The sequence below is a fragment of the Capronia epimyces genome, assembly GCF_000585565.1.
Source record: "Capronia epimyces CBS 606.96 chromosome Unknown aczIQ-supercont1.8, whole genome shotgun sequence".
Classification (NCBI taxonomy): Eukaryota; Fungi; Ascomycota; class Eurotiomycetes; order Chaetothyriales; family Herpotrichiellaceae; genus Capronia; species Capronia epimyces.
This window is the reverse complement of record NW_006912911.1, coordinates 674,536-697,187: the sequence shown is the minus strand read 5'-3', so window position 1 is coordinate 697,187 and position 22,652 is coordinate 674,536. Positions and strand designations below refer to the sequence as shown.

At 52.8% G+C, this 22,652-nt stretch overlaps 9 protein-coding genes across 9 annotated transcripts; 4 read left to right on the top strand and 5 right to left on the bottom strand.

Annotated features, from left to right (window-relative positions):
- Nucleotides 1-1,448: 1,448 nt before the first annotated feature.
- Nucleotides 1,449-2,927, bottom strand: A1O3_08660 (uncharacterized protein; the record flags this gene model as incomplete). The annotated part of the gene is made up of 2 exons (XM_007738757.1): nt 1,449-2,287; nt 2,372-2,927. 2 exons carry the CDS (start codon nt 2,925-2,927, stop codon nt 1,449-1,451), a joined length of 1,395 nt encoding a protein of 464 aa, XP_007736947.1.
- Nucleotides 2,928-4,335: 1,408 nt separating this feature from the next.
- A1O3_08659 (uncharacterized protein) lies at nt 4,336-5,298 on the top strand (the record flags this gene model as incomplete). Its single annotated transcript, XM_007738756.1, has 1 exon — nt 4,336-5,298. The coding sequence occupies one exon, from the start codon at nt 4,336-4,338 to the stop codon at nt 5,296-5,298; it is 963 nt and encodes a 320-aa protein (XP_007736946.1).
- A 1,831-nt stretch (nt 5,299-7,129) lies between these two features.
- A1O3_08658 (uncharacterized protein) lies at nt 7,130-9,073 on the bottom strand (the record flags this gene model as incomplete). Its single annotated transcript, XM_007738755.1, has 2 exons — nt 7,130-8,882; nt 8,955-9,073. 2 exons carry the CDS (start codon nt 9,071-9,073, stop codon nt 7,130-7,132), a joined length of 1,872 nt encoding a protein of 623 aa, XP_007736945.1.
- Nucleotides 9,074-9,799: 726 nt separating this feature from the next.
- On the top strand, nt 9,800-10,309 carry A1O3_08657 (uncharacterized protein; the record flags this gene model as incomplete). The annotated part of the gene is made up of 1 exon (XM_007738754.1): nt 9,800-10,309. One exon carries the CDS (start codon nt 9,800-9,802, stop codon nt 10,307-10,309), a length of 510 nt encoding a protein of 169 aa, XP_007736944.1.
- Nucleotides 10,310-10,673: 364 nt separating this feature from the next.
- On the bottom strand, nt 10,674-11,501 carry A1O3_08656 (uncharacterized protein; the record flags this gene model as incomplete). The annotated part of the gene is made up of 1 exon (XM_007738753.1): nt 10,674-11,501. One exon carries the CDS (start codon nt 11,499-11,501, stop codon nt 10,674-10,676), a length of 828 nt encoding a protein of 275 aa, XP_007736943.1.
- Nucleotides 11,502-11,939: 438 nt separating this feature from the next.
- On the bottom strand, nt 11,940-14,446 carry A1O3_08655 (SCY1 protein kinase; the record flags this gene model as incomplete). Its single annotated transcript, XM_007738752.1, has 3 exons — nt 11,940-13,449; nt 13,496-14,265; nt 14,324-14,446. 3 exons carry the CDS (start codon nt 14,444-14,446, stop codon nt 11,940-11,942), a joined length of 2,403 nt encoding a protein of 800 aa, XP_007736942.1.
- A 327-nt stretch (nt 14,447-14,773) lies between these two features.
- On the top strand, nt 14,774-15,825 carry A1O3_08654 (3-oxoacyl-[acyl-carrier protein] reductase; the record flags this gene model as incomplete). The annotated part of the gene is made up of 2 exons (XM_007738751.1): nt 14,774-14,885; nt 14,975-15,825. The coding sequence occupies 2 exons, from the start codon at nt 14,774-14,776 to the stop codon at nt 15,823-15,825; spliced, it is 963 nt and encodes a 320-aa protein (XP_007736941.1).
- Nucleotides 15,826-16,273: 448 nt separating this feature from the next.
- A1O3_08653 (uncharacterized protein) lies at nt 16,274-18,680 on the bottom strand (the record flags this gene model as incomplete). The annotated part of the gene is made up of 8 exons (XM_007738750.1): nt 16,274-16,480; nt 16,571-17,266; nt 17,325-17,429; nt 17,483-17,629; nt 17,686-17,731; nt 17,786-18,430; nt 18,492-18,555; nt 18,605-18,680. 8 exons carry the CDS (start codon nt 18,678-18,680, stop codon nt 16,274-16,276), a joined length of 1,986 nt encoding a protein of 661 aa, XP_007736940.1.
- A 1,434-nt stretch (nt 18,681-20,114) lies between these two features.
- A1O3_08652 (acetyltransferase) lies at nt 20,115-20,837 on the top strand (the record flags this gene model as incomplete). Its single annotated transcript, XM_007738749.1, has 1 exon — nt 20,115-20,837. One exon carries the CDS (start codon nt 20,115-20,117, stop codon nt 20,835-20,837), a length of 723 nt encoding a protein of 240 aa, XP_007736939.1.
- Nucleotides 20,838-22,652: the final 1,815 nt, after the last annotated feature.

The following is a 22,652-nucleotide window of genomic DNA, read 5'->3' as shown; positions in this document are numbered from 1 at the left end:
TTACTCGCGTTCTTCTTTACTCGCGTTCTTCTTTACTCGCGTTCTTCTTTACTCGCGTTCTTCTTTACTCGCGTTCTTCTTTACTCGCGTTCTTCAAGTCAACTCTCCGATTCTGATTCTGATTCTGGTTCTGTGTCTGTGTCTGATGAAGAGTCTGCTGTACTAACACCCACACCCATACCAACACCGACGCCTACGACGAGGGCAGTCGTAGTGGTGACGACGACAAGAACAAGTACCACCGCCAACATCACCACCACCAACACTACCACTACCAACATCACCACTACTACTACTATCTCGCCGATTACAACAACACCATCTTCTGTGGTTGAGAGTCTGCGATCGAGAGTTTGTGGTTGAGAGTCTGCGATCGAGAGTTTGTGGTTGAGAGTCTGCGATCGAGAGTTTGTGGTTGAGAGTCTGCGATCGAGAGTTTGTGATTGAGAGAGTATGATTGAGAGTCTATGATCGAGAATCTATGATTAAGAGTCTATGATTGAGAATCTATGATCAAGAATCTATGATTGAGAGTCTATGATTGAGAGTCTGATTGAGAGTCTGATTGAGAGTCTGATTGAGAGTTTGTGATTGAGAATCTATGTTAGATGAGCGCAAACCTCCAACTCTGTGATGGGCGAGCCACACGCCTCCGCCTCCGCCTCCTCTGGTCAAATAATATTAATATTCTCGAGTACGGAGTATACTGTATATATATATATATAAGTTATCAATATCATTATCATTATCCTGATTCGCTCGTATATATACAGTATATGTAGTATACAATATGCATAGGTACTGTGAACCTAGACCTGAATCTATCGTATTATCCTATACTATAATATACTATATCCTATCATATCATGAACCATCCTAGCCACGTCTGGTCCCTGAGAAAAGACCAGACCAGATCAACTGACGCCGGGCGCTGAGGCGGATGCGAATGGAAATCCGTCTCAATGCTAAAAACAACATCAACATCAACACCATCATAGTACGTAACCACATGCCAACCCAGAATCAGTTCGAATCGAATCGAATCCCCTCTATCCTGCCACTAATGCCAGTAAAGTCTCTGACCATGAGTGAACGTTGCGCTGCACGAGCTCTGGGCAGATATCAGATCCATATCAGATCCAAGTCCAAGAACTCGCCCATGCCACATATTCGGTAGGAGAGGTGCGTGTAGCGCACCGCACTGCACTGCAGAGCAGAGCATTAGCATTAGCATTCCAGTCCAGCACAATCCGGTCCAACAACTCGCCTCGCCTCGCCGTTGCCAAGTCCATCGTATCTTGCGTATCTTTGAACCACTGTCTAGGTGAGTAGCTCAAACAACTGATAGGCACAGGCTATAGCATCTTGAACCACTGTCTAGGTGAGTAGCCCGAACAACTGATAGGCACAGGCTATAGCATCTTGAACCACTGTTTAGGTGAGTGTAGCTAGACAAGAAACCAAACCAAACCAACAATGAGACCAAACACCATCTTTGTATCTATTCCCCCACTCAGTCTCAGTCTGTTGGTGGCAGCCGCACTCTGTGTCCCTGCCGTCCCGCAGCACGAGTCACGGTTATAGGTGACATTATTGGCGTCGGCGGCGACCTGGAAAATACTCCCATTGAAGCTGCCGATGTTGTAGTAATCGACCAACAAGAAATTCGGCGGGCGAGTCCACATCTCCGTACAGTTCGACACGGCGACGCCCGCGGAGCCGTAGCCTGTAATGGCATTGGTCTCGTTCAACAACGGGAAGAACGGCACCAGCAGACTAATGCCCGCCAGATCAACTTGGAGGTTGAGATTGTGGTTGGCCATGTACATGCGATCGAGGCGGTTCTCTCGCGGACGGTCGGGCGGGCGGTCGGCCGTGCAGGGAAAGGCTCGATCGGTGGGGGAAAACGGCGTCTCCCACATCTGGGAGAATTCATCGAGCAGCCACGGAATGGCGGTCTGGTTGGCTTGGTAGTCGAGCATGACGACGGCGCGGTGGTTGCCAAAGATCATTTCGGCCAGGGTGGGCCACGAGTCCAGTGGCATGGGCACTGTGGGCGGGGTGTAGACAAAGTCAATCAGGCCTGATGCGATGACCGGGCTGGTGTAATTGTGCGGATCGACGACATCGTCGTTGCCCATCAACACCGTGACCACGTCGTACGGATGGGCACGCAACCACTTGGTCACGGTGCTAAGGTAGTCTTCCAACGTGCCGGCGTTGAGGAGCTCGCAAGACGTGTGGCAGAGGTACATGGTGCCATTAACCAGATGGGTTTGGAATTGTACTATACACAAGTCAGAATCAGAACACGTGGCCAGTCAAAGTCAAATGGAGGGCTTGGGCGAGAAGAGTTGCCTGGCAGCCTTACACATTCGGATACCGTCGTTGAGTTGGCTCTCGACGTCGAGCTGCTGGTTGGCGGCGAGGTTTCCTTGGCGGACGAAGGGGCTGTTGTGGGCGGCGACGTAGGTGATGTTGCTGAATTTCCGTTGACAGAAATCAGGGTGGCCATTGCAAGGCACGGTGTTGGTGGGTTGGATAGAGGTGGTGGTGCTGGAAGCGGTGGTATTCCTCGTCGCAGTCCCGGTTACGGTCCCGTTCAGCGTTGTGGTCGTCTGGGCAGTCCCGACGAGGAGGGTCTGGGTTGGACTGGAACTCGATCTTGTGCCGTTTCCTGAGGCTGAACTCGAGGCTGCAGCGGTAGCATTTGCTGTAGCCATGGCAGAGGAGATGTCGGATATGGTGGCAGAGTTGGAGAGAGTGATGGTGCTGCTGTCGTCGGCATAGCTGATCCCGCTAGTGGCGTAGTCGGCAGCAGTGGCAGTGGCGCTGGCGCTGGCTGAGTCGGTCTGTGAAGAGTCGGTGGTTTGGGCAGAGGCGTAGAAGACGAGGCTGGCCGCGAGGAGGAGGCGTATTATATGCATGGTGGTGGTGGTGGTGGTGTTGATGGGGTAGTGATATTAACGGTGGTGGTGGCCTATGGATGAGTGGCCGGGTCACCACAGCCTCCAGACCTGCGACAGGCCAGTCCGAAGGAAAGATGATTATAAGGGTATATCCAAGAAGCACTGCGGTATAAACATGGGGACTGCACACCACACGTGAAGCTGATCTAGACGGCGATGAGATCAAATGAAGATAATGATGAAGATGGACGGCAGGGTGGAAAGATGCAGACACCACAGATGCACGTGAGAACGACGTCAATGAAAAGATCTGTCTCAGTGAATAATTCCACATTACTGTACGGATACTCCATCCAGGGGTGCCAGCACAGCCTACGAGCCTTGGGCTTAGGGGCCTACGGAGTCTTAGCCTACGGAGCCCACGGAGACCACGGAGGACTGCTAGGCACCTGTAGGTATTAGGTGCTAGGTATTAGGTACTCGTAGTACCGGGTAGGCACCCAGTGTCTGAGGTTAGGTACCCACCAGTGCCACCGGAGCACCAAGCGGCGATAATAATGACGTACCGAGTATCATACTCCGTATACTGTTTAGATGTTGCCTGAGACCTGTGACCACAGCTCCAGCGTGCCAGGCATAGTGGTGCTGTTAGATGTCTGTGTACCTCTGTTCTGGCATACTCCAGCTCCGGGAGGCGCTCACCTTGTCCGCATTGACCATGATCCTGTTATGTATAGTATGCTACAGTACTTCGATGCTGGCAAGAAGATTTCCCATTAGTCTTAGCCGGGCCAAGGGGCCAAGGCATTCGGTTGAGGCGCGGTAGAGTAGACAGGGGGTGCTGTACGGATAGTCAGGGTCGATCCGATGAGATGTTGGGCCTTTAGGCGCCGAAAAAGGCCTGAGCAACCCACAAGCCGCTCGGCTGGCGTAGTATGTATCGTACACATGTAAAATAGGCGGCCGATCCTGGTCGCTAGCGGAACCTAAGGTGCTTACAGGGGGCATCATTTAGGCATTTCTGGGCCAGTGCGCCACTTAGCACCTCGCCCAGGGTTCTAGTTGAGTCTCGGGAAGCCGCCTAAGCCTGAGCCTGAGCCTAAGCCGTGCACGGCGAGTCGTTGATGTAATCGGTCAGCCCAAGCCTCAGCCACACTGGCACTGTACGGATACTGTCCGTACAACAGCTGGCAATCAATGACTTGGACACCTGAAAAAATCATTGCTACAACTGCAGTACAGTCAGTACCTGGCCCATCCAACATCAAATCCATCCCCTGAGCATCTAGTTTCCCTCTGCTCCTTACCGATTACCTACACAGAGGAGCGGAGAGTAAGAAACTAGTACCTACAGCATTGTGGGATGTCGATGTCGGGCTCATCCTCTCGTTGAATCATTCGGCCAGCCAGCGAGCGGTTCGTCAACATGGGCCTCTTCTCACGGTCTCGCACGACGACGACGGTCACCCCGTCGACGCCTGACTCTCGTCCGACCGGCCTCCGCATCTTCACCGTCTGCATCTACCTGATCGGGCTGGTGTTCTTGATCCTAGTGGAGATTGGGAACATCAACAACGACGCCGTGATCCGCGACACGTACTTCCTCAAGATCGAGATGGCCAACATCATCCCAGCGTCAGTGCCCAACGCCATCTTCATCAACTCGATCGCCCAGAGCATCGGGCTGCACGACTTCTACCAGGTCGGGCTGTGGAACTTCTGCGAGGGCTACAACGGCCAAGGCATCACGTACTGCTCGCCCACCGAGACGCTGTACTGGTTCAATCCGGTCGAGATCATCCTGCACGAACTGCTGGCGGGCGCGTCCATCACGCTGCCCAGCGAAATCATCGACGTGCTGCACCTGGTCCGCCTGGCCAGCACGTGGATGTTCGCGTGCTTCCTGGTCGGCACCGTCCTGACCTTTCTCTGTGTCTTTCTCGCCCCGCTCGGCTTTTCCAAACACCCGCGATGGGAGCATCGCACCAGACGCGTTTTCCTCCGCCAATTGCCCATCGCCGTCCTCGCCTTTGTCGCCCTGCTGTTCACCGCCGCGGGCGCCCTGATCGCCACCATCATGTTCATCATCTTCCACGACAAGTTCTCCGGCGCCGCAGACCTCAACATCCAAGCCCGTCTGGGCAAACCCATGTTGGCCTTCATGTGGATCGCCACCGGCATGGATCTTATTGGCTTCCTAATGCAGATCGGCACCTGTTGCGGTGTCTGCTGTTGCACCGGCCGCCGGAAGGCCATGAGGAGGAACAAGGAAAAGGCCGAGCTTGAGCCTGAGCATGACGGGCTAGGTCGGGATCGTGAGGAAAAGACCAAGACCACATTGTCTCCGGCTAGATTGCCTGGATTTCGACGCACCCATCGGAGCAGTTAATTAAGGGTGGCGTGTGATGTGTTTGGGCGTTTTACCAGAATTCGGTTCTGGTGCATGTGGGTGGCATGGCATGTGTTTGGGCGTTTTTCCAGAATTCCGAATTCGGAGGCTGAACTCGACGCTGCAGCGGTATCATTTGCTGTAGCTCTGGATGAGGATTTATAAATACCTTATACATACTTGGACAGATGTGCTGTCTATAGAATCGCTAAGACGAGACGACGATATCATTTTGTTTCGGCGAACACATTCGGCCGAGGGCCAGACTAGACTACCGGGTTGGCTAATATACCGCTATCGCCAGACTTATATCGTCTCAGATGGCACACGGCATTGACCCTGACCCAGACATGGGATATCCAGATCCGTGAACAATCTGACATGGAATTCCAACATTATATATACATACATACATAATATTGATGAAAAATCGGACACTTCCCTTGTCGTCTCGTACTTCCACGGCCCATCTGATTGTAGACTTACAAGACTTATATAGCCATTCAATTGTAGACTTGCAAGACTTGCAAGACTTACACCCCTCGTCGAAACAAGTATACCTCCGGGCGATTCGACCAGCATTGACATATGGGGCTCTCCTATGGAACGAGCCAAGTCACCTCTTCAAGGGAAGGAAGGGCGTCGCCCGAAAGCTCCAGGACCTTCAAGGAAAATTCTTGAGAGTGGTCGCCGGGGCATATAGGGCCACAGCAACAGAGGCTCTAGAGGCAGAGCTCGGCGTCGAACCGTTAGACCTACACACCGATACACTCACCTACCTAGCGACAGCCAGGGCGATAAAATCAAAGACGCTACAAAGCATCGAAGGAAGGACCGCAGTAATTCTTCGAGCCGGTAGAAGAAGAGGAAGGACTCCACAGCCAAATAGTCCCTTTCAAACCCTGAAGAAGTGGGTAGAGAGTAAGGCCAGGGAAATTAACGTGGTGCTGAGTCTAGAGGGTGACCAGAAAGACTCCCGGTCGGCCAAGAAAAGTCTGATGAAGGAAATGTATCGAAAATGGGATGAAAGATGGGAGAAAGGAGCAAAAGGTGCCCACAGTCGATCACTCCAACCAAAGCTGAACAAGAAAACATGCAAAGTCCATCGTGGACTACGGAAACACCTGTCAGCGCTGATCGTCCAACTCAGGACAGGACAAATCGGCTTCAATGCTTTCCTCTACAAGAGAAGAGTGCCCGGGGTCGACAGCCCTCTCTGTTTACAGTGTGAGAGCGGAGAGGAGATGACGGTGGAACACGTTATACTGAAATGCCGGCGGTGGAACGAGCTACGAGCAAGAGTCATTAGGAACAACACTGGGGACTCCCTAGCCGCGATACTCAGCACAAGACAAGGGTGCCTTGAGGCGGCCCGCCTAGTCCTGGCCACAGACCTGCTGGCACAGTACAGGAACTACAGAGAGGTGGGGGAGGAGGGCGACGAAGGAGAGATAGCAACAAGGGACGAAGAGGAAGAGATGGAGAGGGAGGGAGAGAGCGAACAAGAGCGGGAGTAAGCAAGGAGGGATAGGGAAGAGAGAACCGTCTTCATAGGCCCGCGAAGGGTGATTACTGGACGTTAAAAGGAATTAATAATAATAATACACCCCTCGTCGTCGCTCTGCACGATTGAACAAGGAGTGATACAACTGCCCAGTGCTTGCTTGAGACACTTACATACCTAGGTAGCCCTAGATATAGGAATGGGAAAGAAACACCGTCACCGTCACCATCGGCAGAACAGAAATCGAACCAGAACCAGAACCACAGTCAAATCACCCGAACAGAACAAACGACATGGATGGGTATCGGTGTGCTGTTGCTGTCGCCATCAAAAAGACGCCCATTCCTGCGTCCAAATCAACCCCCCCGTCCCGCTGCTGCCGTAGTCGGAAGGAACGAGCCCCGTCCCTCTGATCTTTCCACCGCGGCCCTCTCGATCCGGGGTGCAATAGCGCAGCAGCAGACGTCTCTCGTCCAAGAAAAACGTCACGTCCACCCACTTGGGCTCCAGGTCGGCCGACACGGCGCCGCACTGCACGACAGCGTGCTCTTCGATAGCCGACATCTTCTCGGCGATCGAGTACACGCCCAGCGTGTCCCAGACACGGGTCTGGATCTCGCTCGCGTCCAACAGCGACGTCACTTGGTGCCGCACTTTCGTGGACCGACAATGCGGCTGCTGCGGCGCGCCCAGGTACAGGGGCGGGCCGATGCCGCTGTCCATGCTGAGCGAGTGCTCGTTGTAGGCGAACAAGGAGCCGCGGTTGAGCACGCTCTCGCTCAGCACCAGGAGCCGGGCGAAATGCGCGTTGAGTGCTTCCTTGCGCTCCGCGTACGTCCGGCACGATCGATGGCAGCTGCATAGCTCGGGAGGGTCGCAAAGAGGAATGATCACCGCGCCCGTCTCGGGCGAGTGGAAGGCCATCTGCGTCAGAAGGATCAGGTACGCCGTCTCGCGGTACACTCGCAGCAGCTGCGCCGCTGGTTGGTCGTGCGGTTGGCGTTGCGCCGTCTCGTGCTTGCAGTATTCGGCATACGCCATTGACCACTGCAACAGCCGCGAGATGTGGACCTGGTGGCGACTGAAGCCACTCCCGGACAAAATGCCCTGTTCCAGGAGTCCCCAGGTGTGCCAGATCCACGTGGCTTCGGTGAAGAGCACATCGCGTGCTTGTGTGAGGGATGTAAACGCGTGCGGAATCGGATATGGATCGGGGTCGGGCAGGAAAAAGATACCATCTGGGAGCGACGGGTCCGAAACTGCAAGAGGCACGGCTTCTTCAGGCTCGCTGAGGATCTTGGCCGGACCATGAAAGGACCGCACCGATTCGAGTTCCAGCTTCAGGAACAGTCGCCGGAGGCTGTCGTAGGATATGTCCACCGACCGGTACTGCGTGTCCCTGTAGGTAGTACGCATGTTTCGCTTCAGCAGTGCCTTGAGCCCTGCCACCAGGTGCATTTGTGCGAGGTCCTCGTTCCCTTGGAACGTCTCGAACACGCTGAACAGCTTCATGGTAAGCATGTTGATTTCGGCGGCATTGGGGTTTCCAGCGGCCAAATCGTCCGACAGTCGTTTCAGTGCGCCCTGATACATTTCATTCGAGAGGTCACAGTACTCGAACGCTTCTCGAGAGATGCCCAGCTCGAATCTTCGGTGAACAGCACCAACGGCTGCCGCGGCGGCCATGACGGTAGGATGCCGAAAACAGGCCCGAACGAGACAGGAACGCCAGATGGAGCTGTCAAAGTAAGCTGCAAACTCAGGGCCTGTGCGGGTTCGGAAGAAGTCGAAGCAAAAGAAGTCGTTGTCTGTTTGGAACATGACATTCGAGGGCGGTCTGATGAGAGCGGCAAGTTCCTGGTCCACATCTGCACTCAGACTTGGCTCGGTGACTGCACGAACGATAAATTGCCCATCGGGAGTGGTCTTGAGACGTTTGGAGGCGGGTTCGGCTGCGGTAGGTGGCGACTTTTCTGAAGAATTCGTCGGGGACGGCGTAGGGTAGCCATCGCATTTACGGCCGGTGCTGGTACATCGACGGCAGAAGGGCTTTTCTTCATCGCATTTCTTTCTTCGGATTCTATTTGCGCCTCGTCAGACATCGGTCGAAGAGCCCGCGAGCATACGGCGCGGTACGGAGATGGGAACCTACTTGCAAGTCAAGCATCCTGACCTGACCTTGTTATGAGTCTTGCGAGTTCGTTTTGGCTTCTCTGGCACGGAGGACTGGGGGGAGTCTTCCATCAATAAGGTCTGTGTCATTGCGCTCATTGTAGCAAGTTGTGAGGTGTGGGGAGAGGTCGCAATCTGCTCTGCTCTCTGCGACAGATCCAGGTAGTGTTGTGATGGGGTCTTGCGTCTTGGAGTCGTAGGGCTGCAACAATCTTGCAATCTAGTAAGTACTCTCTTGCCAGGCCTCAGGCCTCAGAGTCACAGCTCGTGGATATAACCCTTGAGTCGAACACGAATGAGTTCCCATTCCCAGGCGGGTTCAGCCTATGTCATATCGTCGATGATTGGTCAGGGCGTATTTTCTCGACGCCAGTGGGGTGAGTCAGACTCGTTGCTGACATACGAGACAGGGGATGGGACATCTCTCTAACACGGTCCCCTCCGTCAATCGGGGTGGTTGAAGATGTGTATCTGTAGCGTTGAGAATGTGTATCCGTATGTGTAGTCGAGCACTCCATCCCCAACATTGTTCTGTCGATGCAAGAGAGTTGGTCAAGAGACAAAATAAAGCGAGGTGTGTGTGGTGGGACAACGAGCGGAGTCCTTGAATCTGACATCTCACATCTCACCACCACTCCGATGCCTTGAAAACAAACGACAGCGACAGGACCAGTATTGCTCGTCCCAGGATACCTCGTGCAACGCGTCTTCTCTTCCGTGTAAACAGACCTTATTTTCACAGACTCTTCAATTAACATCTCTCTTTCTCTGTCTCCCAGTGATCACCAGTGTACCCCTCGTCCTACGTACCGTATTTCTGCGTCAATGGCTCCGACACCCGCCAACAACATCGCCTACACGGCGCCCATCAACCCACCCAACGCCCACCCCCTCCTGACATACGAGCAGATCTGGCAAGGACTCCAACGCAAGATCCGCGCGGGGCAAGACTTCGTCGGTGGCGCAATCGTTTCGACGGACGTGATCTCGACCTCGGAAACCGAGCACGGCCACCCCGTCACGGTGCGCGAAGTTGTCTTCCGCGATGGCAACCGCCGCGTCCGAGAGAAATGTATTGCCTACGAGCCCATGAAGGTCGAGTTCCACCAGGACGACGGGAGCAAGGTGCAGAACGTCATCAGCCAGGGCGGTCGGGGCGACACCGATCTGTACATGACATACACGTTTGAATGGTTGCATCCGGAGTGCGAGGGCGACGAGGCGGCACTGGCAGCCAAGAAGGAGAAGGAGTGGAATATCGCCAAGATGGCCGTCGAGAAGACCATTGAGGTGATGCGAGAGATGGTCAAGGATGGGAGGATATCCGTACAATGAGCTGCAAAAGAGGGAATAAACTACCGGGGAAGATGAGATGAGGATACGATGGACTGCAATGACGGCAAGATCTAATGAATGAATACACATCCTCCAGTTCTTTTTGTCGGCAACGTCTGGATACAATACTACACGAAGCCACTGCAACGAAAATCTTGACGACGGTTAGAACTGGCGCTGGGATCAAAGAGAAAGAAAATTACGCAGATGCCATGCCTGCATGTAGGACAGACACAGAATATGAGTCTTTTCCAGAACCCCCAGCATGTCTCTTTCTGTCTTCCATGAGGTCGAACTGCCTCGCCACGTTCAGTGCTTCTTCAGCTCGACTCGACAGTTGTCAGACTGTTCGTGTTCGAAATTGTCAAGTGAAATCAAGCCAGCGTCTCTTCGCCGTCATCAGCTCCATGTCCAGCAGAAACCTAATCTCGTCGCCATTCAGCCCTACATACTCTCGGATCATTTCGCGGAGTGCCCAGTTCTCCCCTACCACACTCTGGCCATCTGGAATCGTCACTCCCAAACGGTCGCTCAGGACCTGGGTATGTCCTCCCAGTGCCAGACTCGCAGAGGTTCCCCATTGACCTTGTATCCAGCCAGCGGGACCGACATGTTCCTGCTTCGGCAGTGGGTGAAGGTTACCCCTCATACCCATTCGCCAATTCTGTTTATAAAAGCCTCGATTAAAGGGCGTTTGGTGCAGTTCATTGCCGTACATTCCATGCACTGGATTGCCAGTGAGTGAATGAACGAGTTCGTGCTTGTTCGATCGTCGCCGATGCCTTCTTTGCCGTGTCTTAATTGGCCCTGGGCCAGAGCCAGAGCCTGAACCTGAGCCTGGGTAGTAGGTAATATCTTGCCGTTCCAAAGCTGACATCTTTGATTCGAGTTCTTGTCTGGCCATGGCAACGGCGGCCTCCTGTAGCACCTTATCACGTTGCAGTTTCTGACGAGCGGTCTCCAAAATTTCACTGAGAGGACAAGATTTCGGGTCGGAAACTGGGCCGACTTTCAAGTGGTCCGTATCAAACTGGAGTCCTTTTTCATCTCCCTCGCGTGCTTGAGCCCTCAGGGCCTCACTGTCCATGTGACTCGTTGCGCTATCCTCTTCTGGCTGAATGATGCCGGCACTAGTAGGGCAGATCAGGACTCTCTTCTCGCGTGGGATATTCTGGCACACAAAGTCAGGCATTGCCGCTTGATTTGGCGTACGGAGCACCTAGTATGGTGACGGTAATGGCTGATGCCCCCAAGAGCGAGGCCATCTCAGACAAGATCCTCCGTAGGCAGCTAGTTCATCGTCTTTATTTCTGCCCCGAGGGCCGTGACATCCGCCAAAGCTCCGTTTGTTGCAGTGCAAGAAAATACCCCCCTTTTCACCAGTGGCTCGTCATCAAGCTTGCAAACGTATCTTGACGATTGTTGGAGAGATGCAGATGAGACACACAGATATAATTGACAATATCCGGCAAGCACGAGTAGATGAACGCCAGATTAGTATTGTTGACCAAAAGGGGCTCCACTGCAAAACATTATGACACCAGACTCCTCGCTTCAGTAAACTGTCTGATATCGCTTCACAATTCCAAGATTTCGATGGCATGCAAAAAGGTTTCAACAGGCTGAAGCTTCAATCCCAAGCATCTCCCCAGTCATCATCGTTCATGTCTGCCTCGATAGGCTTCGGCACCTCCTTCTTGACGTCCTTCTTCACAGTCATTGAAGTTACGGTCCTGGCACTTCCAACGGTAGGTCTCTTCACATTGGACGCGCCATTACCAACGCCAGCGCCAGCAGAGATGCTTCTCGCCGGAACAGATGGTCTGATATTCAATCCTTCTCCAGCGGCATTTGACTTGGTCAATCCCTTAGGCAGCTGCTTGTGGGCCTTCGCTTTGGACTGTGCAGCCAACCAGCCTGCAAAATCTGGTTCCCCGCCGTCATCAAAGGCAACAGCAGGAGCACCGGCAGCTTTGGCGGCTTGGCTGGAAGCATCGAAAAAATTGTCTCCATCGTCATCCATCGTCCCCCAGGCATCCATGGCATCATCTTCAAAAGTCTCCACAGGTTCAGGCGGTTGGGAAGTCGAGCTCCTTGCTGTGTATGAGGCAGTGGGCCTTGGAGAGCTAGTGACCGGTTTCGCGGGGATGACATTGACTGTAGGGGTTGCGCGCCCAGAGGCGGGGAGTGACTGCGTTTGTTTCAACGCAGACCCATTCGCAGACCCGTTCGCAGTTGTCGACGAAGCCATTTCGCCGCTTGCACCGGCCATTTTGTTGGTAAAGGAGGAAATTGCCCAACCAGCCCAGCTTGTGTCGCTCTGATTTCCCATTCTAGCGGGAGCAGGTGCAGTAGCAGCGCCGGTTGCAGTCTCCCGTGGAAGCGCAGTATCCGACATGGTCGATGCATATTTCCGCACCCTTTGCAGATAGCTATCCAAAGTCTTGTTTGCCTGGTCGCGAACCAGCTTCTCCTTGTCGATGAGGCTGATACAAACCGCCGGAAGGATCTTGGTGGCACAATCTTCGTCGCTGAATACATCAATAGTAGCGTTGAGGGCCATCAAAGCTGCATTGCGGGCATGTACAAAGGGATCCCTGAGAGACCTAGAGAATGCTGCAATCAGAACTTTCGACCGTGAACCAACTCCCAGATTCCTGGCAATCTTCCCCAGGCAAATTGTCGTGTTGGTTCGTATCCCAGGCTGCTCATCACTGGCGGTTTTAGCGAGGTATCGCAGTAACTCTCCGTTGATCACTCGATCAGACAGTTTGGAGATTATTGACAGTACACCTTTCACCGTCTGTTCCCTCACTATTGGGGCTGTATCGATGAAACCCGTAGTCATGGCTGGCCAAATCTTGTTGTTGACGTCTTTTTGGGGGATCCGATCGACCATCAACGGTAGGTTGTCCAGTAGGCACACTCTCATGGCTCGATCAGGGCTACTAAAAAGCCGCAGAATCACAGGTCCAAGTCGAGATTCGAATTCGTCGTCGGACATTTTCAAACCTATCTTCATGATCGCTCCGAAAACGCTAGGTCCTCCACCACCAAACTCGACGGATTTAAGCAGTTCGGGTAGGATTTTCATCTTGAAGAAGTCTTCCGGGAAGTCGTCGGTCAGGGCATCCAGCTCTCTGCTCCGGGTTAGCATCATATTACAGGAAACATAGATTTTCCTACCCTAGGAACTCGTCTCTTTCATCTTCGGTCTTCAACCCCAGACGATCCGCATCCTCGGTGATGTGGATTAGAGGTGTCTCGAAGAACCCTCCTGTCTTCCTTCCGAGCTCGACAAATTGGCCGGCATTCAATCTGATTTTCGGGTTTGCGTTGATTAATCTTCGGTAGCTCTGGACCATGTTTCCAGGTATGCTTCTAGGTTGTCCTAGTTGATCAGTGCCCATGAAAGTACCATTAAATGCTTCAAAGACCAGTATCCCCAACCCGTATGCGTCGGGTGCACCGAGGGGATTCTTTTTGATGGCGGACCAGCCGCCGTTGGCAACTTCCGGGGGCGCATATCGGCCAGAATCCGGTAACAAGCTCCCGTACGTATAAATGATGGCGTCGTCTTCGTTCATCGAACTCAACAGTTCAAAGCCCCCAAGCTTCCATTCCCCACTTTCACTGGTAAAGACCGACGAGACTCGAACGGCGCCGTGTACGGAAGAAGCATCGTTGTTGATGAACTTCAAGGTGGAAGAAACGCTGTACAATCCCCATTTTATGGTCTCTTCGCTCAGACTCTTGCGTTTGATGTGCCAGCTTAGAGGTGTGACCTTCTCGACGATGATGTATATGTGCGTCTCATTCTCAATCACATCGATGACCCGAATCACGCCCGGATGTCGCAGGGTGCGCAACTTTCGCGCCGCGTTTTTGGCCAACGGTAGCCGGGCCTTGTTGAGGCTGATGTCGAAGGTGAAGAGGCAACATTGACTATAGTCGTCCTGTGCAGCTGATCAGAAGCTGTCGTACACTGCGACAGGTAGCGGTATCTAGGCATACCTTCTTGATGGCATTGTGTAAAGACCAGATCGAGTCTCCGAGATCGATCCTGTCCCCGATGGTCACTGGAAAGGAGCTTGATTTGGCAATGGCAGAGGCGACTGCAGATTTCAGAAAGTCCATGAACGGCCATCCGCTGATACAGGAGAGAAGGATAGAAAGAAGAAAAGGGAGAATATCGGCGACGGAGACCGGTGTGCAATCAAACAGTGACTGGTGAGGAACAGGGTGTTCTGTACCTGAAAGATGCGGAGGAATCTGAACATACTGTCACCTCAAACTGCGGGCCATGTACGTCCGAACTCTAATTATATTTCGACGCGTTCTGTCTCACTTGAGCATTTGTTCCCCGCGTTCGCTCCACCGACCAGATCAAAGATAAATAAAAGTCTAGGTAACGCCCCAGTCAGCCCTCACCGGTTCTGCTACTGTGATACTGTAGCTCACACAATGGCGCTCCCAGGAAGACCCAAACGAGTGTTCTCTTCTACATCTGTGCCCAAAGCCGTGGCTTACCGGCCGCACGAGGGCAAGCTTGGTATCATCACCGGCGGATCAAGAGGTACAGTGCTCCGTACATACGTCTGACGTCTAGCCCGGCTCCAGGCTGGGCTGTCACCAGACTACAACGACCTTCTAACACTTGACCAGGGATCGGAGCAGCCATCTCGCGCAACCTGGCCGCCAAAGGATGCTCGCTTCTTCTGGTCTACACCTCCGACTCGTCGACGGAACCGACCAACGCACTGTGTGCTGAGTTGTCGAGCGAACATGACATTCACTGCGTTTCGGTGCAAGCCGACCTGGCGGACCCTACGCGAAGCGCGCCTCTGATCCTAGCAACAGCCAAGAACCACTTCTCGCATCCCCGAACAGGGGCGTTTCAAGTAGACATAATCGTCAACAATGCAGGGATCGCAGGCAACAAACTGCTGAACGACCCCGAGCTGGGCCCGATAGAAGAGACGCAATTTCAGAAACAATACAACGTCAACGTCCTGGCGCCGTTATTGTTGGTTCAAGCATGTCAGCCCTACCTGCCCAAGGACCGGTCCGGTCGGATTGTCAATCTATCCAGCGTGTCCGCATCCATCGGCTGTGAATCTCAGTCCATATATGCCGGGACAAAAGCGGCCCTTGAAGCCATGACTCGAGTTTGGGCACGAGAACTGGCCGAGAATTGTACGGTCAATGCCATCAATCCTGGACCGGTCTGGGGAGATATGTACAGTCAGGCCGGAGAAGGGTTCTGGAAGACCAACCAGAAGTATGTGGACAGTGCTCCATTGATGACCTATAGCGGAGACGATGAGATTCGAGCTCGTGCGGGAATAGATCCCAAGGAATATGACGACATGGTCCTCAACGGGATGGGTGGAAAGCGACCGGCGTTCCCAGACGAGATAGCAGGAGTGGTTGGAATGCTTTGTGCGCCGGAGAGTGGCTGGACGACAGGGAGTGTGATTTCTGCCAATGGAGGTATGAAGATGTCGATAGCATGAATGGGTCCAAAGGTCATTCAATGCTTTTTAGGAGAGAGCTCGATCTTGCATAGACGCAGCAACGTTAGAGTCATTTCGTGATCCCAGATAGAGTCGCCCAACATGTCTACTACGACTAAGAAGTGATCTCAACCAAGGCCTATGTACGGCTATACTACCACCCATGTCTTCAGCATTCTTTCCTTTCCCATCCCAGTTTCTCAGCACGATGATGAGGTGAAACGTGCTTCGGACAATTGGTTTATAGGACGTCTAATCCGTGAATCTCTAGATAGTTGGTTCTGATGGAGTGACAGAGACAAGGAGTCGAGTACCCGAGAAACCCAAAACTGAGAGAGTCTATCACGTCGGACAAATTGAGGGCGAGCCAGACCTGATTCTGAAGTCTTGTTGAACCATCATCGACCCATGCCGTAAATAGTAGGACAGTTTCTCGCTGCGGGTGAGCTTAGTGTTTGGGCTCGACAGCAACGGCCTCTGGCGGTGCGGTGCCCAATGAGTCTTCGTCGATCTCGGTCGAAGCCTTGACGGCCGTTTTCCCCTGGAGCACGATCCAGATTTGCTTCAAACCTCCATCATAAAGAGGATAGAAGATGGCGACGACAAGTGTAAACCAAAGCCAGATCAAGGCAATGACTATCCAGGCGATAAAGAACTACAGATAATCCAGTCAGTCAATCAGTCAGCCAGTCAATCAGATCGAAGCACGCCCCAACAGCGTGTTGGATGCTTCACTTTCACTTACTGATTTGGAAAAGGACATCTTCGCACCGTACATGGGCAGCGGCCACAGCAAGACGTGTCCGGTGAGGGTGAATGCAGCCCAAAACGCCGCCCATCGGCTCATTCTCTTCATATACTTGACTCTTTCCGGTGAGAAGTAGTTTGCTTCGTCTTGGAGATCATGCAATGCCTCGCCATGCTCGGGTTTCACCCGTTCAATGCGACCAAAGACGGAGAAGTCAAAGACCTGCGGCCTCGCCAACGAAATTATGATGCTCACTGGCAGGGGAACAAAGGCAGAGGTGATGATTCCGAAAAGACATGGCATTGTTCCACCCGTCGAATCGATGCTGATCACTCCGTAATAATGATACGCGGTGCCGAACCACACTGACAATCCACAGACTGCTCCAACGATCGGGGAGGCGATAGCGGCAGCCTTGGTCTGCCTCTTCCAAAGAAGGGAGAAGCAAGTGGGGAAGATACCAGGAGTCGAGATCAATCCCAACATGTATAGCAACCACGAGAAACTGATGTTGCCCTCATGGAAAGCCGTGGCGAGTGTAGAGATAAAAAGGGCCGAGGAGATGACTCCAATATGGGACCATCTAATTAGTTGTTTGTTGGTGGGTTTCTTATTGACATACGTTCCGTAAATGTCGAACGAGATGATGGAACTCATGGCGATCAGTTGGGCTGAAGCAATCGAAGTGCTCGACTAAGACCATTAGTTTTCAAGGGCCTGATAAATTCTGACCTTTGCGTTATCGACTCACCATAAAGACCGTGAGTAATAATGCCCCTGCTCCTCCTTTGCCTGCCACAGCCTGAGCAAGGTAGGGTAACACTGCGCCACTGGACACTTCCTCAGCGGTCATTCTCTGGATGATGTGTAAGCATGAACATAATCCCCTGTCCTGGAAATCGACCTTACATTAGGATACGTAGGCCAGATATGCGTTGTTTCCAATGCTATGGCAGACAAGCCGGCGATCGTGCCAAAAGTCCATGGTACCGAGAAGGAGGCAACTCCACCCAGTATATATCCTGGCACTGCAGAAGCGACATCTGCGGAGAAGCCCTTCAAGAATGTCAGCGGCGCGTTCTAATCTATTGTTGCTGTGTTATATTGCATACCTTTTGCCAAAAACCAGTGTCCATAATAACGGCTCCGAAATTACCACTGAGGTTGTCAGTGGGTGATCATCCGGAATAGAAATCATAGCTAGATACTCACGTAACGTGCAAGATACCAAAAAAGAGACATTGTTGGCTTCTCATGGTCAAGTAGGATCCATGGTAGTTACCTTCCACAGGACGATCTTTCCCTGCTTGCACCACAGCATCCCAAAGTGCCCCGATAGATCCAATCTCCTTAACCGTGATCATTTTGATGGTCAGCCACACAAGGATGATCATGATGACGAACGTATGGACATAGTCGGTCAGGAACGTAGCACGGAGCCCCCCGAAATAGGTGTAGACTGCCACCCCCAGAGGTAGTAGATACGTGCTGGCGAGGATGTGCATTCCAGTCAAGCTGGTCACCGCGTTGGCTGCTCCAAGAGTCATCCCGGCAAACTGGAAGGAGTTATTCAACAGGCAGAGAAAGATCCAGAGAGCATGCGCCCCAGTCCCATATCGCGTTTTGATGATTTCCAGCATGGTGTGCGCATTTGGTGCCTTGCGCTTTACTTCAATAGATAGGTATGCCATCAGACAGACCATGGTGCTTGCTGAGGCTCCCCACCAAACACCCAATGCAAGTCCATACGAATAGGTCAGTAGGGTTGTGCCAATAAGCGCTGTGCTATAGAGCCACGATGATATGACAGCCGAAGCGGTAAGTCCGGTTCCGACACTTCGATTGGCGACCATAAAGCTGGGTTGGGAGTCAGAGATGCTCTGTTGGAGTGGGGATGGATTGACCGATGCAAACTCACGTCTCGGTCGACTTGTTGTCTTCATTGAAGGCTTTCTTGATCGATCTTGTCACCCAGACCATGCCTACAACATGTCAGCGGCGAATGAGTAGGGCCAAATGTGAGGGACTTACCTAGGGCAAAGGCCACGCCGAAGCCGACAACGACGCCATACCCGGCACCTTGATTCAAGGGCGGTTTAGCTGACATACTGAATCAGTCGTTAGTGTCGGTTGACTATTCCTAAACGGCTTTCTTTCGAGTGGTTGGCCAGATGGCAGAGACATATTGAAAGCCAAGTCCAGCTTTATATTTTTCAGCATAGCTCTACTGTTCTTGAAAATCAGCATCAGTTTCATAAGATGAATATCGCGTTTCCGGGACTTCAGATGGCGTGACTCTATTGGAGCACCAGTCAGGGCGATTGTAGGCGTGGGTGCTCCAGATTTCTGATAGAAAATGCAGAGTTCGGCAGCGACAGTATGGAGTTCTGAGTAGTAGTAGTACGGGCCTAATCGTGTGGGCCCCTTTCCGGTGGAACTTAGTTATCAACAACAAATCGGACGATACTGTTCGATCACAGTACGTGAACATTCCGGTTTCCATAGGAGGATCACAGTACGCGTAGACCACTATGGATCCTATTAGGGCATGTGGGAGCTGTGCGAAGTGGAAGGAAATGTCAGGGGGTGTGCTCGATGGCACCATCCAGAGGAAGCGTTCGTGCGGATCTGTATGGAATGAACCATGGTGTACCTTTCTTCATCAGACAGCACGCAGTATAGTACGTGCCCAGCTAAACCTACTAATTTGCGTGAAGACGGCCAAGTTTCAGCCTCTTCAGCCTCTTGTCCGATTAAGAGCAATCGGACTTGTCTTCCACGGAGGATCCGATGGGCAAACAGGATGGAAGCATCGGGTTCCAGATAAAGCGGCCAGCTGGCCCTGACCTATACTAGTACTGCGTACGGGATACACAAGTATAGCGAAAATGATGTGCTCAGCGGCAGATCGGCATAGACCCATAGTAAGCAGTTGAAAGAACCACGAAAAATGGCGCTAGGGGATGTATTTTCTTAGAGACTTTTTGATTACTCCAGAGCAGTAGAGAATCGGGATAATGATATTATCGATCAGCTAATATCGGCAATCACTATGAGATCCCGGTCGGGTGAAGCCTACCTAGGACCTACCAAGGTACCTAATATGCGCGTAGGTATTGCATTAGAACATGAATATATGTAGTACTCCGTACTGGGTTCCTTCCCAAGGCCCATATTGGCTTTGGAGTATGATAACGATGTGAATCGCTTGTACTTGGAGCATGTTGAGTGGTGGTGGTGGTGGTGGTGGTGGTGAGAATCTCCTAATAACCCTGTGATATCTCTGTAGTAGAATGTGACTCCTGTCCCAATACTCCGCGTTACCAGCAGCACATTGATTACCTATACTACGCCGTACTCGATAGTCCTCCGTACTCTCCGCACTACCGCAGTTTGCCGTCTGCCTTTTCCACGAGTTCCAACCTCGAGAACCGTGAATAGCCCAACCACTCCGTCCTCCGGACCCGACCAGCACTCCTCTTATAGTAGCCGAGCATCAGCATCGAAACCGACCCTCCCGAGCAATTCGGCTTCTAACACCATGGTCGACGTCATCCCCGTGTCGTCGTACCCGTCGCACATATCTCTCCTCCCGTCGATCCAACAATGCAATCTGACGAACCTGCCGGAGAACTACTTCCTCAAATACTATCTGTACCACGCGCTGACATGGCCGCAGCTGTCATTTGTGGCGGTGGTGCGTGGACGCGGGGGCAAACCGGGAGCGTACCCGAAAGTGGTGGGCTACGTGCTTGCTAAGATGGAAGAAGAACCCACGGACGGGGTGGCACACGGACACATCACGAGCTTGTCGGTGATGCGGACACATCGACGGCTGGGGATCGCCGAGAAGTTGATGCGCATGAGCCAACGGGCCATGGCAGAGATGTTCAATGCCGAATATGTGAGCCTGCATGTGCGCATGTCCAATGTCGCCGCCCTGCATCTATATCGAGACACGCTAGGCTTCGAGGTCGAAAAGGTCGAGAGCAAATACTACGCCGACGGCGAGGATGCGTACGCCATGAAAATGGATCTGAAGAGCTTGCAGATCAAGCAGAACGAGGTGGAAAGTGAAAAGGACGACGAGCAGGACGAAGGCGATGCGGTTGGGTCGTTGGGCAACAAGGTCGACGGTGCTGCCGCCCAGGCTGATGGTGAAGAGGCCAAGAAGGAGAAGATGATCAAGGTCAAGGTCGGCCAGAGGTTGGGAGTCGGCGACCTGGTGGAGCGGAATGAGGGTTCGACCACCGCACAGTATTGATCCAACCGTATCGTCCGAGCCAGCTCACGTTCATCTGACATGGATTATTGGACCAAGGTTCATTCTTGCCAACAACTTGAATCACTCTGTATCGGCCACAAACGGCGGGATCACGATACGGAGTAGTAGTTATGGAACACGGAGCTGCCATGGCCATCTGCGACGTGCTTTCAAGAAGACCCATTGTCACCAATCTAGAACCAGGGTTTGATTCTGCCAGGCAGCTTCCACACGTGTGTTGGACCAAGTCGGCAGTACGAATACTTGGGGGTCAGCGACGACGTCCCGAGTCCAAGTTGGAGAGATACGGCCAAGTTAGGGGGATACGGCAGGAGAGTCCAAGTTAGAGGGGTACGGCAGGACGGGAAGTCCTAAGCCCTAGCATGAATAGAAGAAGAACAAGAACCCAGCCTAAGGGGAAAATGAAAAGTTTTGCTTTTGCGGGTTTTGTGCGTGCAGCAAGACCGGGCGGCCTTGAAAAGACAAGGTGCATTATCAATTGAATCGAATCGTTGTTTGTACAAGTACAAGTACAAGTACAAGAAGACTAAACCTTTTCAAAAGCTATTTGTATAAGTACAAGTACAAGAGGACCAATCCTTTTCAAAAGCTGTTCGTACGGATACAGAGTACAGAGTGATCATCACGATATAGACTGGGGACCATGTCCGAACGCCGTCGTGACCGATTCATCCTACCTACAGTAACCAGTAGGTGACCAGAATAGAATGGGAGATCTCGATAGATTGTCATTCATGATCATCCAAAGATCAAGCCAGAGCGCGAGTGCTGATTGATTTGCTGTATGCTATATCCCATACCATACTATATCCCATACCATATCCCATACCATCTCCCATCCCTTACCCCATCCCATATCCCATATCCCAAACCTCTTCTCCCCTCTTCTCTTCTCCTCTCCTCCACATCCAAACTCCAACCGAAGCAACGCTGCTGCCGTCAAGTTTCCAACACGGCATTTGGCGGCCGGAATTACTGCCCGAGCTGAGCTGAGGTGTTCTGGTCTGGTCTGGTCTGGTCTGGTATGTGCTGTGCTGTGGGTGACAGCTACTAGAGCTTTCAAAACTCCTCCATGTCCTCTCTATGATCTAGGCTGACGTCGAGTTCGAGCCTGACTTGAACTCTGGCTCTGAGTTGGACTTGAACTCTGACCCTGACTCTGACTTTGACTCAGCCCCATCGCGACCTGGTACGAAGGAGGCTGGTCGTCAATATCCAAGTGGGGGCCGTAGTTCCGGTTCTTCTCATCACGAGTGTAGCCATGGGCGCGGCCAAGCTCGTGCTCATGCTCGTCGGCCTGATCATCTTCCCAGTCAGACTCAGACTCCGACTCAGTTTCGCCGTGTTGATTGTATGCAATTGGTGCACCGTCTCTGTTTCTGGTGGATCGCGTTCGCGGCTGGGTGGCGTTGGTGTTAGTGTTCTCGTTCTGCTGGACCGCGTCCTTGTTCATTTCCTTTTCCCTGCTCTTCTCCACGCAGACCTTGACCAACTCAACCACACCACCGACCACCAGACTGATCGGCCCACCACGGGGGCGCCTTTGCCTGCGTGGTCGCGGGCCAGGGCCGGCCCTAGCACATGATCTTCGGCAGCGACGGCGACCGCAGGGGCATTCATAGCCATAGCCATAGCCGTTGTCGTTGCCGTACCCGTATCCATACATGGCGGCTTCGTTGCTGCTCGGATCCAGCATCATCGGGCCTTGCAATGGCCGTTGACGGCGGTGGAGGGTCATCGGGGGAGAGTCCATCGGCATGCCAAAGGCGCCGTATTGGTGTCCTGGACGATACA